Source organism: Coregonus lavaretus (assembly GCF_964263955.1).
Source record: "Coregonus lavaretus genome assembly, chromosome: 8".
Lineage (NCBI taxonomy): Eukaryota > Metazoa > Chordata > Actinopteri > Salmoniformes > Salmonidae > Coregonus > Coregonus lavaretus.
Window position 1 is genome coordinate 47414146 of NC_139995.1, and position 17830 is coordinate 47431975.

At 44.2% G+C, this 17830-nt stretch overlaps 1 protein-coding gene across 2 annotated transcripts in view; it reads right to left on the reverse strand.

Annotated features, from left to right (window-relative positions):
* Positions 1–247: 247 nt before the first annotated feature.
* LOC311134317 (limbin-like) overlaps positions 248–17830 on the reverse strand; it is a 37485-nt gene continuing 19902 nt past the window's right edge. The window contains exons 15-23 of one of the 2 annotated variants that reach the window (XM_084167961.1): positions 17033–17325; positions 16636–16831; positions 14478–14621; positions 8289–8516; positions 6269–6513; positions 5603–5690; positions 5281–5456; positions 3826–3924; positions 248–1163 (exon numbers count right to left, since the gene is read on the reverse strand). In XM_084167961.1, the coding sequence (XP_084024087.1) occupies positions 707–1163; positions 3826–3924; positions 5281–5456; positions 5603–5690; positions 6269–6513; positions 8289–8516; positions 14478–14621; positions 16636–16831; positions 17033–17325 (1926 nt within the window). In that variant the 3' untranslated portion in view covers positions 248–706. Of the gene's footprint in view, positions 1164–3825; positions 3925–5280; positions 5457–5602; positions 5691–6268; positions 6514–8288; positions 8517–14477; positions 14622–16635; positions 16877–17032; positions 17326–17830 lie in introns of both variants that reach the window. The other variant, XM_084167960.1, reaches the window with a different exon arrangement.

Here is a 17830-nt window from a genome sequence, read left to right on the forward strand (position 1 = left end):
CTTATTTCCCTCATTAAAATGCAAATCAATTTATAACATTTTTGACATGCATTTTTCTGGATTATTTTGTTGTTATTCTGTCTCACACTGTTCAAATAAACCTACCATTAAAATTATAGACTGATCATGTCTTTATCAGTGGGCAAACGTACAAAATCAGCAGGGGATCAAATACTTTTTTCCCTCACTGTATAAGATGACTGCACTGTTGCAGATGTTTAACATACAATGGACAAGAACACTAAAATAATGTTGTTGATAACATTTGTATTCATTTATCATAATTGTATTCATATAATTTGTTAAAATATTGCTAATGGTGAAGACATATGTATTTAACAAGACGTGCAACTCATCAGTTCTAATAAAAACTAGCTGCCTAAAGACTACCTGCCGACTATTTAGACAAAATTATTATCAATCATTCTGTTCATTTTTTTCATACCATCAGTGAGTAACATACTGGTGGGACATTTAAGACCACATAGCAGAATCTAACAGAGTTCCCCTAGCCTGGTCCCAGATCTTTTTATACTGTTTTGGCCATTGTCATCTGTAATGACTTATTTGTTTCTTGTCACACCAAACAGATCTGGGACCAGGCTAGGGGTACAGTATATGATCAGTAGGAATCTTCTGTGCCCAGAATTGGTCCTCTGAAACCACCAACAAACTCAGGGTTGGTCCTCTGAAAACACCAACAAACTCAGGGTTGGTCCGTGGGGGCCACCGATCCCTTCTTCAGATTAAGGAAGTTCCTCTTCTTCCTCTTCCTGTTGGTGGCCGCCGTGGTGTTCTGGGGCTCCAGCGGGGCGCGGAACACAAACACCCTCTCTCCCGTAGTAGGGATGTCCTGTACTACTGCATCGTTGGCCGGGCAAGAGGTGGAGGTTTCTGTTACAGTAGTAGAGTCAAACACAGTTTCACTGTCCACCTCTACTCCTCCTCCCACTGAAATCAGAACAGAGTCTTGGAGCTGCTCCGAGGTTGTGGTTTGGCTCGTTCCAGTCGCGACTGGTTTGGGAGTGGGTTGTTGTGGAGTGGGTCGAAGAACTCCCTCCCTCCCCTTTTCCTGGACCAACACTTGCATCACGTCCCTGGGAGCCTCGGGTCTGGGATTGAGGAACAGCCTCTCCAGCAGGCTCTGCCTCTTCTCCTGGAACCTGGAAAATGAAGAGCATGAAATTTCCTGAGGATTTCTGAAGCACATACAGTGCATTCGGAAAGTATTCAGACCCCTTCACTTTTTCCACATTTTGTTACGTTACAGCCTTATTCTAAAATGGATTAAATAAATTAACAATCATCAGGAATCTACACACAATACCCCATAATTACAAAGCCAAAAACAGTTTTGAAATGTTTGCTAATTTATTAAAAATAAAAAACAGAAATACCTTATTTACATAACTATTCAGACCCTTTGCTATGAGACTCGAAATTGAGCTCAGGTGCATCCTGTTTCCATTGATCATCCTTGAGATTTTTCTACAACTTGATTGGAGTCCACCTGTGGTAAATTCAATTGATTGTACATGATTTGGAAAGGCACACACCTGTCTATAAAAGGTCCCACAGGTGACAGCGCATGTCACAGCAAAAACCAAGCCATGAGGTCGAAGGAATTGTCCGTAGAGCTCTGAGACAAGATTGTGTCGAGGCACAGATCTGGGGAAGGGAACCAAAAACTGTCTGCAGCATTGTAGGTCCCCAAGAACACAGTGCCCTTCATCATTCTTAAATGGAAGAAGTTTGGAACCACCAATACTCTTCCTAGAGCTGGCCACCCAGCCAAACAATTGGGGGAGAAGGGCCTTGGTCAGGGAGGTGACCAAGAACCCGATGGTCACTCAGACAGAGCTCCAGAGTTCCTCTGTGGAGATGGGAGAACCTTCCAGAAGGACAACTATCTCTGCAGCACTCCACCAATCAGGCCTTTATGGTAGAGTAGCCAGATGGAAGGCACTCCTCAGTAAAAGGCACATGACAGCCCGCTTGGAGTTTCCAAAAGGCACCGATTCTCTGGTCTGATGAAATCAAGATTGAACTCTTTGGCCTGATTGCTAAGCATCACGTCTGGCGGAAACCAGGCAGGGCTCATCACCTGGACAATACAATCCCTACGGTGAAGCATGGTGGTGGCAGCCTCATGCTGTGGGGATGTTTTTCAGCGGCAGGGACTGGGAGACTAGTCAGGATCGAGCGAAAGATGATCGGAGCAAAGTACAGAGAGATCCTTGATGAAAACCTGCTTCAGAGCGCTCAGACTGGGGCAAAGGTTCAGCTTCCAACAGGACAACGACCCTAAGCACACAGCCAAAACAACGCAGGAGTGGCTTCGGGACAAGTGTCTGAATGTCCTTGAGTGGCCCAGCCAGAGCCCGGACTTGAACCCGATCTAACACCTCTGGAGAGACCTGAAAATAGCTGTGCAGCGATGCTCCCCATCCAAGCTGACAGCTTGAGAGGATCTGCAGAGAAGAATGGGAGAAACTCCCCAAATACAGGTGTGTCAAGCTTGTAGTGTCATACCCAAAAAGACTCGAGGCTGTAATCGCTGCCAAAGGTGCTTCAACAAAGTACTGAGTAAAGGGTCTGAATACTTACGTAAATGTGATATTTTGCAAGAATTTCTAAAATCCTGTTTTTGCTTTGTCATTATGGGGTATTGTGGTTAGACTGATGAGGAAAATAAACTATTTATTCAATTTTAGAATAAGGCTGTAACGTAACAAAATGTGAAAAAAGTGAAGGGGTCGGAAATACTTTCACAATGCACTGTATACACGCTTAATTTTGGGTTCATTACGTTTTTTAAAAGTTTTTTTGTGGGACCAAAATGTATGTACCACTCTGTCGCTAGGTGCCAATTGTCTCTACCAAGTTATTTCCTAGTAATGTCACGCCCTGGCCGTGAGAGGCCTGTTGTCTTTAGTTGGTTTGGTCAGGGCGTGAGTTTCTATGTTATATATTCTATGTTTACGTTCTAGTTAGTCTATTTCTATGTTTCAGTTCTAGGTTGTGTGTCTATGTTTGGCCGGGTGTGATTCCCAATCAGAGACAGCTGTCGCTCGTTGTCTCTGATTGGGGATCATACTTAAGTAGCCTGTTTGCCTACCTTAGTTGTGGGATCTTGTTCCGTGTTAGGCTTGTATGTCTATAGCCTTAGGACTTCACATTACGTTGTTTCTTGTTTTGTTTATGTTTATTGAGTGAAATAAACATGTACGCTTGTCACGCTGCACCTTGGTCTGACCCGTCTCTCAACGATCGTGACAAGTAATTAGCACACATAACCATAGATTCCAATTCAATTAGGGCTGTTACTGATACCAGTATCGCATTTATTTTTTCCATGGCAAAAATGAAAACACGAAGGAGGCCAAACTCTTTGGTCCTTTAAAAACCTGCTGTATGTAAAATATTGTGTGCTATAGCCTGGAAAATAAATAAATGTGACTCTGGATGACAACATATTGATGTTTATTTCCAACATTCGGGCTATTTTCCTAAAGAAATTAAATCTGCTTCGTGTTTTGTTTCCTTGCCACGATACTAACGAGTATTGCGATACTGGTATTGTCCCGGCCCTAAATTCAATGACAGATAAAGGAAAACACCACTGTAGGTCGACTCATAATCAATGTTTATGCTTTATCGTTATCGAGGTGTTAACCTTTTTAAATTCACACAGACCCACCTGTCCTCGTCCTTAACATTGCATTATCAACATTCTGAGATGATGGGAATTTAATTGGGGCCTTTGATCATATTGGAAATAAAAGCTCCAGAATAAAGTTGAGAGGCTCTTTGTCTTGCACTCACTGGTTTCGGTCCTGGTCCGTCGTGTGGGCTGAGAAATTCCTCCCCACCATATCCTCCCTCAGTCTGACAAGCAGAGATTTACCAGCTCCCCCTGGCCACCTGAGAAAACAGCCCAGAACGGAAAAGGAAATTAACAAGAATACATCTACAATGCATCACATTTCTGTAGATTTATGTTAGTTTTTTATTGTACATGGTCCTTGTCAAATAAATGTAATAAAAATAAATTAAATTAAATAAATTATTCACGTGAGGGCCAGGCTAACTAAGCAAATGGAGATGGATATTATTCTACTTAAGTTAATGTTCTCCCTCTTTCCCTGGCTAGACAGGCCAAATCCCAGGCCAGGCGTCCTCAAACAAAGAGCATTATTCACAAACAACAGAGTCCAAACAGAATGTTGGCCAGCCCAGACAGGACGTTGACAGAAGTGTTCCATGCTCCTAGCCAATGTATCATAGGCAGATGGGAACGTATGATGCACAGAAGTAGTATTCCTTCCTCCTCAGTGAGATCACATTGATTGATCTCACTACTTCGACAGTGCTGTAAAAATGGGGGAATAACCAACCTTTTGTAAATAGGTTCAGTCAAACGTTCTCATGTGTACAGAAATGCCAGCACCCCCCTGTATGATCACCAAAGTCTTAGCTTGCTACTAGTTCCCTACATGAATGCTGAAATGTTTAACTATTTCTTTGTAGTTTCTTTCAAATACTAGCCTTTGTGGCAGGCTATTTGTGTGACAGGTAGCTAGTTACAATGACGAAAAGGGGCCATATTCAAATTACGTTGATAGGAGCCAAAATACATGATTCAACTGACATGATAAATATGTCTTATACGCCTTTAAGAAGTGAAACAAACTGCATCCAGCATTTACTGAAAAGTAACACATTGTGCTGGTGTGATTCACTGACAGACACAAGCCTAAACATATGGTGCACGGCACAAACTGCTCCAAGAGTTATATTCTCTAGTGGGATTGGTATTTTGGAGCTTGCTAAATAGTGAGCTTATGTACGACTTCACATACTTACTGGATGCAAGTGGAGAGTTCAAATTGGTGTTAGACACCCAAGACTTGCAAGGCATCATATACGCCATTTTTAATACTTGATTAAAGTTTACCCAGAGTTTTCAATGGCCAGGCAGAGAGGTTGTGTCTCAGAGCTTAAAGGTAGAATCATCAATATGACATCATCATACAAAGTAGGGCAACTTTCTGTTCACAGACATCAACAACAATAACAAAGTTCAAATCTTCCACTGGCAATATCGGCGGTTCCCCAGGGAGGGCGCAAATTGGGAAGAGGCAATAATAGTCTGTTGCTGTTGATGTCTGTAAGCAGGGAGTCGCCCTGCTCTGTTGATGTAATATTGCGGACTCTACCTTTTAAACAAAAACATTCCAATCTACTACCAATAAAACTACAACTATTGCTAGTTCTTACCCTATGCTCTCCTGCTCTGCGGAAGCTGGAAGGACAGGTTGCTTGGGGCAGAGGGCGTTGATGAGGGACAGCAGCTCTGACTCTGGGAGGGTTGGGAGGAGGAGACGGAGAGCCTCTAGGAGAACCTCAGCGGAGACCTGGCTCTGCCTCACTAGCCTGGCTGCAAACTCCAGATCCTGGGGAGGAATGGAGGGAAAAGAGGGATGAAGGGAAAAGACTGGCTCTTTACAACTGTCAACCAATAGGGTCTCAGACACAGATTAAGCCTACTCCTGGACTAAAAAGCAATCAGAGAATCACAATTCTACGATGGCTAGATCACCTGGTCACAGTTTGTGTAGAGTCTCTTCAGCTCCAGCTGCTCCTTGAGATCCTCCATAGCCTGACTCCTTGCATTGGCCTCTTGTAGCCTGGAAGAGATGGGATGGATGGAGGATAGGAGTGGGAGAGATGTGGATATGTGGATAACTGCACAATCCTTTTAGAGGAAGGTGTGTATTGATGACAGCTCAGAGCCTGTCAAAGCACTAGGTCAAAATAACATAATAACAAAATGTACATAGAAAAAGCTACTGTCTTGTGTTACTATTACAGTAGAGCCACAGATTATGGTGGTCCTCTGTAGCTCAGCTGGTAGAGCACGGCGCTTGTAACACCAAGGTAGTGGGTTTGATCCCTGGGACCACCCATACACAAAATAAAAAATGTATGCACACATGACTGTAAGTCGCTTTGGATAAAAGCGTCTGCTAAATGGCATATTATTATATTATATTATTATATTATCAAAGCCACATTTGAACGCAAACAAAGTGATCAAGTTTTTGTAAAGCCCTGTGTTCAGATCAGACGTAAGCCATACTTGGTCTGTAATGGCACTCTATTTCCTATATAGTGCACAATTTTTGTCCGGCGCCTCGTAGGGTACTATGTAGGGAACAGGGTGCTATTTTGTATACGTCGTTGGTCCACGGTGAGTAAAGCTCACCTCTCTGTCTGCAGACCGGTGACCTGATCACACTTGTATAGCGCCTCGTGAAGGATAGTGGCCATGCGACTGTCACACTCTATGTGAAACAGCCTCCCTTCCTCTTCGTCTCCCTCCTCCTCTTCATGATCAGAGTGGTCTGGGTCTTTGGGTGGTCTGTGTTGGGTCAGTCTGGTTGGTCCAGTCTCCAGACTCTCCAACTCTGCATGTTCTCTCTGGAGCTGGAGCTCGGCTTCTTCCAAACCCTGTAGTCATAGCCAAATGGGTCAATGGATTCATAACAACTTCATTCATTGAGGATATCTTATGTATCGTGTGTGTGTGTGTGTGTGTGTGTGTGTCTGTCTGTGTCGTGTGACCAAATTGCTCAGGCGGGTTTGATCAAATTTAGCCATTGATGTAATCTTTCATCACTAAAGTGTGAATTGGGCTACAGTGCATGCCAAAGCATCCTATATGCCCCAGCATTGTCCTACAGTGAGGGAAAAAAGTATTTCATCCCATGCTGATTTTGCACGTTTGCCCACTGACAAAGAAATGATCAGTCTATAATTTTAATGGTAAGTTTATTTGAACAGTGAGAGACAGAATAACAACAAAAATATCCAGAAAAACGCATGTCAAAAATGTTATAAATTGATTTGCATTTTAATGAGAGAAATAAGTATTTGACCCCCTCTCAATCAGAACGATTTCTGGCTCCCAGGTGTCTTTTATACAGGTAACGAGCTGAGATTAGGTGCACACTCTTAAAGGGAGTGCTCCTAATCTCAGCTTGTTACCTGTATAAAAGACACCTGTCCACAGAAGCAATCAATCAATCAGATTCCAAACTCTCCAGCATGGCCAAGACCATCGCCAAGCAGCTTGGTGAGAAGGTGACAACAGTTGGTGCGATTATTCGCAAATGGAAGAAACACAAAATAACTGTCAATCTCCCTCGGCCTGGGGCTCCATGCAAGATCTCACCTCGTGGAGTTGCAATGATCATGAGAACGGTGAGGAATCAACCCAGAACTACACGGGAGGATCTTGTCAATGATCTCAAGGCAGCTGGGACCATAGTTACCAAGAAAACAATTGGTAACACACTAAGCTGTGAAGGACTGAAATCCTGCAGCGCCCGCAAGGTCCCCCTGCTCAAGAAAGCACATATACAGGCCCGTCTGAAGTTTGCCAATGAACATCTGAATGATTCAGAGGAGAACTGGGTGAAAGTGTTGTGGTCAGATGAGACCAAAATCGAGCTCTTTGCCATCAACTCAACTCGCCGTGTTTGGAGGAGGAGGAATGCTGCCCTTTGACCCCAAGAACACCATCCCCACCGTCAAACATGGAGGTGGAAACATTATGCTTTGGGGGTGTTTTTCTGCTAAGGGGACAGGACAACTTCACCGCATCAAAGGGACGATGGACGGGGCCATGTACCGTCAAATCTTGGGTGAGAACCTCCTTCCCTCAGCCAGGGCATTGAAAATGGGTCGTGGATGGGTATTCCAGCATGACAATGACCCAAAACACACGGCCAAGGCAACAAAGGAGTGGCTCAAGAAGAAGCACATTAAGGTCCTGGAGTGGCCTAGCCAGTCTCCAGACCTTAATCCCATAGAAAATCTGTGGAGGGAGCTGAAGGTTCGAGTTGCCAAACGTCAGCCTCAAAACCTTAATGACTTGGAGAAGATCTGCAAAGAGGAGTAGAACAAAATCCCTCCTGAGATGTGTGCAAACCTGGTGGCCAACTACAAGAAACGTCTGACCTCTGTGATTGCCAACAAGGGTTTTGCCACCAAGTACTAAGTCATGTTTTGCTGAGGGGTCAAATACTTATTTCCCTCATTAAAATGCTAATCAATTTATAACATTTTTGACATGCGTTTTTCTGGATTTCTTTGTTGTTATTCTGTCTCTCACTGTTCAAATAAACCTACCATTGAAATTATAGACTGATCATGTCTTTGTCAGTGGGCAGATGTACAAAATCAGCAGGGGATCAAATACTTTTTTCCCTCACTGTACGTACCAGACAGTGGTTCTGGATGCTCTGGGCTATGGGGGCTGCCCCCAGGCTCCTGCTGGCACGCAGCTCCTCAGTGAGCAGGCTCTGGATGCTAAGCAGAGCTCTGGAGGACTCCAGGACCCTGGTCCTCCTCTCAACCTTCTGATAGTGGAGGGCAGCCATCTGCACGGCCAGGCCGTCTGCCTGGTGCTGGAGCTCTACCTCCCGCTCACTACGCATCTCCTCCAGGACCTAGAGCGAGAGATGTTGGAGAAGGGGTTTAGCTAGTGTTAGGAAATTAGTTAGGTTAAGTGATTAGGCCACAGCTACTCCACTGAGACCCCTCTGAACCCAACACCATGTCTTACTTTAGTGTAAATGTGTACATTTTTATCCGGTTATGGCCCAGTTCAGCAGGCCTAGGACCCCTAGACATAGCGAGAGGAGGTTTATCAGTAGGCTGACTAACAGGTTTCGTAAAATTAGCAACAAACAGTTTTTCGGGAATGACATTATAAAAGAACTCCTGGATTAAAAATAATGTTAAATGGAAATCATCTACTGAGTGTGGTTTTCAGTCCAGAAGTAATCTGGGTCCAAGAAACCCTAAAGGTTTCAGAGTCCGTCCGGGAATATCCCCTTACCCGCCTCCGCCATATTCCCATCTGTTCCAGCTGTGTGTGAGTGTGAGAAAGTGTCAAAAAACTTTTGTTCACTTTGAAAGTAGCAAAAAGTGAATGAATGCAACAAAAGAGGAAACAAAAGTGCCTTCGGAAAGTATTCAGACCCCTTGACCTTTTCCACATTTTGTTACGTTACAGCCTTATTCTAAAATTGATTAAATCGTTTTTTCCCCCCTCATCAATCTAAACACAATACCACATAATGACAAAGCAAAAACAGGTTTTTAGACATTTAGACAAAAAATAAATGAAATATGACATTTACATAAGTATTCAGACCCTTTACTCAGTACTTTGTTGAAGCACCTTTTGCAGCGATTACAGCATCGAGTCTCCTTGGGTATTACGCTACAACATTGACACACCTGTATTGGGAGAGTTTCTCCCATTCTTCTCTGCAAATCCTGTCAAGCTCTGTCAGGTTGGATGGGGAGCGTTGCTACACATCTGTTTTCAGGTCTCTCCAGAGATGTTAGATCGGGTTCAAGTCCAGGCTCTGGCTGGGCCACTCAAGGACATTCAGAGACTTGTCCCGAAGCCACTCCTGCATTGTCTTGGCTGTGTGCTTAGGGTCATTGTCCTGTGGAAGGTGAACCTTCGCCCCAGTCTGAGGTCCTGAGCGCTCTGGAGCAGGTTTTCATCAAGGATCTCTCTGTACTTTGCTCCGTTTAGCTTTGCCTCGATCCTGACTAGTCTCCCAGTCCCTGCCGCTGAAAAACATCCCCACAGCATGATGCTGCCACCACCATGCTTCACCGTAGGGATGGTGCCAGGTTTCCTTCAGACGTGACGCTTGGCATTCAGGCCAAAGAGTTCAATCTTGGTTTCATCAGACCAGAGAATCTTGTTTCTCATGGTCTGAGAGTCTTTAGGTGACTTTTGGCAAACTCCAAGCGGGCTGTCATGTGCCTTTTACTGAGGAGTGGCTTCCGTCTAGCCACTCTACCATAAAGGCCTGATTGGTGGAGTGCTGAAGAGATGGTTGTACTTCTGGAAGGTTCTCCCATCTCCACAGAGGAACTCTAGAGCTCTGTCAGTGACCATTGGGTTCTTGGTCAACTCCCTGACCATGGCCCTTCTCCCATGATTGCTCAGTTTAGCCGGGCGGCCAGCTCTAGGAAGAGTCTTGGTGGTTCCAAACTTCTTCCATTTAAGAATGATGGAGGCAACTGTGTTCTTGGGGACCTTCAATGCTGCAGAATTTTTTTTTGTACCCTTCCCCAGATCTGTGCCTTGACACAATCCTGTCTCGGAGCTCTACGGACAATTCCTTCAACCTCATGGCTTGGTTTTTGCTCTGACATGCACTGTCAACTGTGGGACTTTATATAAACAGGTGTGTGCCTTTCCAAATCATGTTCAATCAATTGAATTTACCACAGGTGGACTCCAATCAAGTTGTAGAAACATCTCAAGGATGATCAATGGAAACAGGATGCATCTGAGCTCAATTTCGAGTCTCATAGCAAAGGGTCTTAATACTTATGTAAATAAGGTATTTCTGTTTTCTAAAAACCTGTTTACACTTTGTCATTATGGGGTATTGTGTGTAGATTGCTGAGGATTTTTATTTACAGTTGAAGTCGGAGGTTTACATACACCTTAGCCAAATACTAACTCCAAAAAGTTTTGGGACACTGTAAAGTCCATGGAGAATAAGAGCACTTCCTCCCAGCTGCCCACTGCACTGAGGCTAGGAAACACTATCACCACCGATAAATCTACAATAATCGAGAATTTCAACAAGCATTTTGCTACAGCTGGCCATGCTTTCCATCTGGCTACCACTACCCCGGCCACCAACTCTGCACCCTCTGCTGCAACTTGCCCATGCCCCCCCCGCTTCTCCTTCACACAAATTCAGACAGCTGATGTTTTGAAAGCGCTGCAAAATATGGACCCCTACAAATCAGCTGGGCTAGACAATCTGGACCCTTTCTTTCTAAAACTAGCCGCCGAAATTGTCGCAACCCCTATTACTAGTCTGTTCAACCTCTCTTTCATAACGTCTGAGATCCCCAGAGATTGGAAAGCTGCCGCGGTCATCCCCCTCTTCAAAGGGGGTGACACTCTAGATCCAAACTGCTACAGACCTATATCCATCCTGCCCTGCCTTTCGAAAGTATTTGAAAGCCAAGTTAACAAACAGATCACCGACCATTTCGAATACCACCGTACCTTCTCCGCTATGCAATCCGGTTTCCGAGCTGGTCATGGGTGCACTTCAGCCACGCTCAAGGTCCTAAACGATATTATAACCGCGATCGATAATAGACAGTACTGTGCAGCCGTCTTCATTGACCTGGCCAAGGCTTTCGACTCTGTCAACCACCGCATTCTTATTGGCAGACTAAATAGCCTTGGTTTCTCAAATGACTGCCTCGCCTGGTTCACCAACTACTTCTCAGATAGAGTTCAGTGTGTCAAATCGGAGGGCCTGTTGTCTGGACCTATGGCAGTCTCTATGGGGGTGCCACAGGGTTCAATTCTTGGGCCGACACTTTTCTCCGTGTATATCAATGATGTCGCTCTTGCTGCTGGTGACTCTCAGATCCACCTCTACGCAGACGACACCATTTTGTATACATCTGGCCCTTCATTGGACACTGTGTTAACAAACCTCCAAACGAGCTTCAATGCCATACAACACTCCTTCAGTAGCCTCCAACTGCTCTTAAACACTAGTAAAACTAAATGCATGCTTTTCAATCGAACGCTGCTGGCACCCGCCCACCCGACTAGAATCACCACTCTTGACGGGTCTGACCTAGAGTATGTGGACAACTACAAATACCTAGGTGTCTGGTTAGACTGTAAACTCTCCTTCCAGACTCACATAAAGAATCTCCAATCCAAAGTTAAATCTAGAATCGGCTTCCTATTTCGCAACAAAGCCTCCTTCACTCATGCTGCCAAACATGCCCTCGTAAAACTGACTATCCTACCGATCCTTGACTTCGGCGATGTCATTTACAAAATAGCCTCCAACACTCTACTCAGCAAATTGGATGTAGTCTATCACAGTGCCATCCGTTTTGTCTCCAAAGCCCCATACACTACCCACCACTGTGACCTGTACGCTCTTGTTGGCTGGTCCTCACTACATGTTCGTCGTCAAACCCACTAGCTCCAGGCCATCTATAAATCACTGCTAGGCAAATCCCCGCCTTATATTAGCTCATTGGTCACCATAGCAGCACCCACCCGTAGTCTGCGCTCCAGCAGGTATATCTCACTGGTCATTCCCAAAGCCAACACCTCCTTTGGCCGCCATTCCTTCCAGTTCTCTGCTGCCAATGACTGGAACGAATTGCAAAAATCTCTGAAGCTGGAGACTCTTATCTCCCTCAATAACTTTAAGCATCAGTTGTCAGAGCACCTTACCGATCACTGCACCTGTACACAGCCCATCTGAAATTAGCCCACCCAACTACCTCATCCCTATATTGTTATTTATTTTGCTCTTTTGCACCCCAGTATCTCTATTTGCACATAATCTCTTGCACATCTAGCATTCAAGTGTTAATACTATTGTAATTATTTTGCACTATAGCCTATTTATTGCCTTACCTCCATAACTTGCTACATTTGCACACACTGTATATATATTTTCTGTTGTATTTTTGACTTTATGTTTTTTACCCCATATGTAACTCTGTGTTGTTTTTATTGCACTGCTTTGCTTTATCTTGGCCAGGTCGCAGTTGTAAATGAGAACCTGTTCTCAACTGGCTTACCTGGTTAAATAAAGGTGAAATAAAATAAAAATAAAAAATACATTTAAACTCAAGTTTTTCACAATTCCTGACATAGTACAACTTCCCTGTCTTAGGTCAGTTAGGATCACCACTTTATTTTAAGAATGTGAAATGTCAGAATAATAGTAGAGATAATGATTTATTTCAGCTTTTATTTCTTTCATCACATTACCAGTGGGCCAGAAGTTTACATACACTCAATTAGTATTTGGTAGCATTGTCTTTAAATTGTTTAACTTGGGTCAAACGTTTCAGGTAGCCTTCCACAAGCTTCCCACAATAAGTTGGGTGAATTTTGGCCCATTCCTCATGACAGAGCAGGTGTAACTGAGTCAGGTTTGTAGGCCTCCTTGCTCGCACACGCTTTTTCAGTTCTGCCCACAAATTTTCTATAGGATTGAGGTCAGGGCTTTGTGATGGCCACTCCAATACATACCTTGACTTTGTTGTCCTTAAGCCATTTTGCCACAACTTTGGAAGTATGCTTGGGGTCATTGTCCATTTGGAAGACTCATTTGCGACCAAGCTTTAACTTCCTTACTGATGTCTTGAGATGTTGCTTCAATATATCCACATAATTTTCCTTCCTCATGATGCCATCTATTTTTTGAAGTGCACCAGTCCCTCCTGCAGCAAAGCACCCCCACAGCATGATGCTGCCACCCCCTTGCTTCACAGTTGGGATGGTGTTCTTCGGCTTGCAAGGTACCCCCTTTTTCCTCCAAACATAACGATGGTCATTATGGCCAAACAGTTCTATTTTTGTTTCATCAGACCAGAGGACATTTCTCCAAAAAGTATGATCTTTGTCCCCATGTGCAGTTGCAAACCGTAGTCTGTCTTTTTTATGGCGGTTTTGGAGCAGTGGCTTCTTCCTTGCTGAGCGGCCTTTCAGTTTATGTCGATATAGGACTCGTTTTACTGTGGATATAGATACTTTTGTACCTGTTTCCTCCAGCATCTTCACAAGGTCCTTTGCTGTTGTTCTGGGATTGATTTGCACTTTTTGCACCAAAGTACATTCATCTCTAGGAGACAGAACACGTCTCCTTCCTGAGTGGTATGATGGCTGCGTGGTCCCATGGTGTTTATACTTGCGTACTATTGTTTGTACAGATGAACGTGGTACCTTCAGGCGTTTGGAAATTGCTCCAAGGATGAACCAGACTTGTGGAGGTCTACAAATTTTTTTCTGAGGTCTTGGCTGATCTTTTTTGATTTTCAAGCAAAGAGGCACTGAGTTTGAAGGTAGGCCTTGAAATACATCCACAGGTACACCTCCAATTGACTCAAATGATGTCAATTAGCCTATCAGAAGCTTCTAAAGCCATGACATCATTTTCTGTAATTTTCCAAGTTTTTTAAAGGCACAGTCAACTTAGTGTATGTAAACTTCTGACCCACTGGAATTGTGATACAGTGAATTATAAGTGAAATAATCTGTCTGTAAACAATTGTTGGAAAAATTACTTGTGTCATGCACAAAGTAGATGTCCTAACCGACTTGCCAAAACTATAGTGTGTTAACAAGAAATTTGTGGAGTGGTTGAAAAACGAGTTTTAATGACTCCAACCTAAGTGAATGTAAACTTCCGACTTCAACTGTATTTAATCAATTTTAGAATAAGGCTTTCACGTAACAAAATGTGGGAAAAGTCAAGGGGTCTGAATACTTTCCGGAGGCACTGTATGCACTATGGAAGCCTTCTCCTCCATTTTATAACTGCCCCTCGGAATGAAAAAAAGTTTGAATTGAATGGAATTCCCCTAACCTTCTCCATGGCTGTGCTCTCCTTTTCCTTTTCTTTCTCAAACAGCTGGATCCTGTCTTCCATCTTCTTCTGGAAGAGCAGCAGCTCTGAGGGGTCTGCTCTCTGTCTGGCCTCAGTGGATTTCCCTTTAGTCCTCGTCTTCTTCTGTGGAAACACACAAGATGGGGAGATGGTGAGGAAAACAATCATGATGTGGTTGTCAAAGGGCGTAGCTTTTCTTTTATGCTGCTTTCAACGCTGTCATTTTGGAAGATACTTCATACCTTCATTAACAAGATAAAAGAGTGGACAAAAAACAGTCCGTTGGCATGTATTTTCTTTTCAGTGACTGGATTTTCCTCCTGTTTTGAAATACTCAACCTTATCAACAAATACGGTATGTAGAGTTAGGGTTAATTTCATTTTAATATCTGGCAATTGAATATGACATTTCTCCATAGGATAATCAATCTCAAAAGTTAAACCTGCAAGCTAACACAAGCTCAGCTCAAATACTTTTAAATACTTGACTATTTGAACTACAGTGAGGGAAAAAAGTATTTGATCCCCTGCTGATTTTGTATGTTTGCCCACTGACAAACAAATGATCAGTCTATAATTTTAATGGTAGGTTTATTTGAACAGTGAGAGACAGAATAAAAACAAAAAAAATCCAGAAAAACACATGTCAAAAATGTTATAAATTGATTTGCATTTTAATGAGGGAAATAAGTATTTGACCCCCTCTCAATCAGAAAGATTTCTGGCTCCCAGGTGTCTTTTATACAGGTAACGAGCTGAGATTAGGAGCACACTCTTAAAGGGACCTACACAAGGCTGGAATGGGCTACAAGATCATCGCGAAGTGCTTGGTGAGAAGGTGACAACAGTTGGTGCGATTATTCGCAAATGGAAGAAACACAAAATAACTGTCAATCTCCCTCGGCCTGGGGCTCCTTGCAAGATCTCACCTCGTGGAATCAGCCCAGAACTACACGAGAGGATCTTGTCAATGATCTCAAGGCAGCTGGGACCATAGTCACCAAGAAAACAATTGGTAACACACTACGCCGTGAAGGACTGAAATCCTGCAGCGCCCGCAAGGTCCCCCTGCTCAAGAAAGCACATATACAGGGCCGTCTGAAGTTTGCCAATGAACATCTGAATGATTCAGAGGAGAACTGGGTGAAAGTGTTGTGGTCAGATGAGACCAAAATGGAGCTCTTTGGCATAAACTCAACTCGCCGTGTTTGGAGGAGGAGGAATGCCGCCTATGACCCCAAGAACACCATCCCCACCGTCAAACATGGAGGTGGAAACATTATGCTTTGGGGGTGTTTTTCTGCTAAGGGGACAGGACAACTTCACCGCATCAAAGGGACGATGGACGGCGCAATGTACCGTCAAATCTTGGGTGAGATCCTCCTTCCCTCAGCCAGGGCATTGAAAATGGGTTGTGGATGGGTATTCCAGCATGACAATGACCCAAAACACACAGCCAAGGCAACAAAGGAGTGGCTCAAGAAGAAGCACATTAAGGTCCTTAATCCCGTAGAAAATCTGTGGAGGGAGCTGAAGGTTCGAGTTGCCAAACGTCAGCCTTGAAACCTTAATGACTTGGAGAAGATCTGCAAAGAGGAGTGGGACAAAATCCCTCCTGAGATGTATGCAAACCAGGTGGCCAACTACAAGAAACGTCTGACCACTGTGATTGCCAACAAGGGTTTTGCCACCAAGTACTAAGTCATGTTTTGCAGAGGGGTCAAATACTTATTTCCCTCATTAAAATGCAAATCAATTTATAACATTTTTGACATGCGTTTTTCTGGATTTTGTTGTTGTTATTCTGTCTCTCACTGTTCAAATGAACGTACCATTAAAATAATAGACTGATCATGTCTATGTCAGTGGGCAAACGTACAAAATCAGCAGGGGATCAAATACTTTTTTCCCTCACTGTAGGTCTGATACTGTATGTTCCTCAAAGTCAACTCTGGACCTCAAAGCCAGTTCCACTGCGTTTTTTTTTCATTGTTGATCTCGAATCAGGGACTGACTTAGACCTGGGTCACCAGGTGGGTGTAATTCATTATCAGGTAGAACAGAAAACCAGCAGGCTCTGGACCTCGTAGGGTAAGAGTTGAATACCCCTGCTGTATGTTTTGAAATCTGCCATTACCTCCGTGGGCTGTGGATGCTCAGCCTGCTCCCCCATCTCCTTCCTCCAGGTGGACAGGGCGGTCTGCAGTTTGGAGCGGGAGAGGGCGTGAGGCAGCACCAGACAGTGGTCCATCCTGGACAGACAGTTCTGGAACTCCAGCTTCATACGCAGTAACTCTTCATCTGATAACGTGAGCTGGGACGAACACAGAGACCTGCAGGTATACAAATACGCGCAACCGCAAACAAATGCAAGTACGCTTGCGCACACACACATACACACAATTAATTCAAAGAGCTAATATTTGCAATAAGATACCCCAGAAGTTTATTTGCTTCCCCTTTCACAATCTGAAAATCTGTAGAACAAGGGACTGGCCTGAAAAAGTGATAGGAAAATCTATATATTTGCTCACCTATAGAAGGCCCGACCCTTAGCCCTCAGTTCTTGCTGCTCCTGTAGCTCCCTCCCCATGCCCTGGTGCAGGGAGTCCCTGGAGGCCTGGAGGGTCCTCACTGCCGCCTTGCCATCCAGATGAAGCCTCTCCTGGGCCTGGGACAGGTTGCTGCTGCTGGCCCCTGTGTGGGCACCCTGCTCTGGCTGCTGGAAGGGGCCACGGGGGGTACCCAGGGCCAGCAGAGCCTGGGCAGCAGCAGGCTGGATGGCCTTCACCTCCGCCATGGGGCTGTGGATCACACGCATGGTGACCTAGGGAGGAGAAAGGGGGATGGTCAAAGATTAGTCTCTAGTCAATAGAAAGTCAGGGAAAGTGTCTCTTTGGTTAGTTAACATTTCATGTAAATATGTTTGTATGATTATGTATGATGTTAATTTGCTGTCTAACAATGACCTTTTTAAAAACAGCTGTTTTGTGTACTTGTAACAGGGTAGGTACCTGTGCGCTCAAACTGGGGACCTTTGGCAGACCCAGACTTTGCACTCATAAAGCAGTGTTACCTATTGCTCCACAAAGCAGTGTTACCTATTGCTCCACAAAGCAGTGTTACCTATTGCTCCACAAAGCAGTGTTACCTATTGCTCCACAAAGCAGTGTTACCTATTGCTCCACAAAGCAGTGTTACCTATTGCTCCACAAAGCAGTGTTACCTATTGCTCCACAAAGCAGTGTTACCTATTGCTCCACAAAGCAGTGTTACATATTGCTCCACAAAGCCATGGCCCTTGTAGAGACAGAACTACTTTAGGTCTTTGG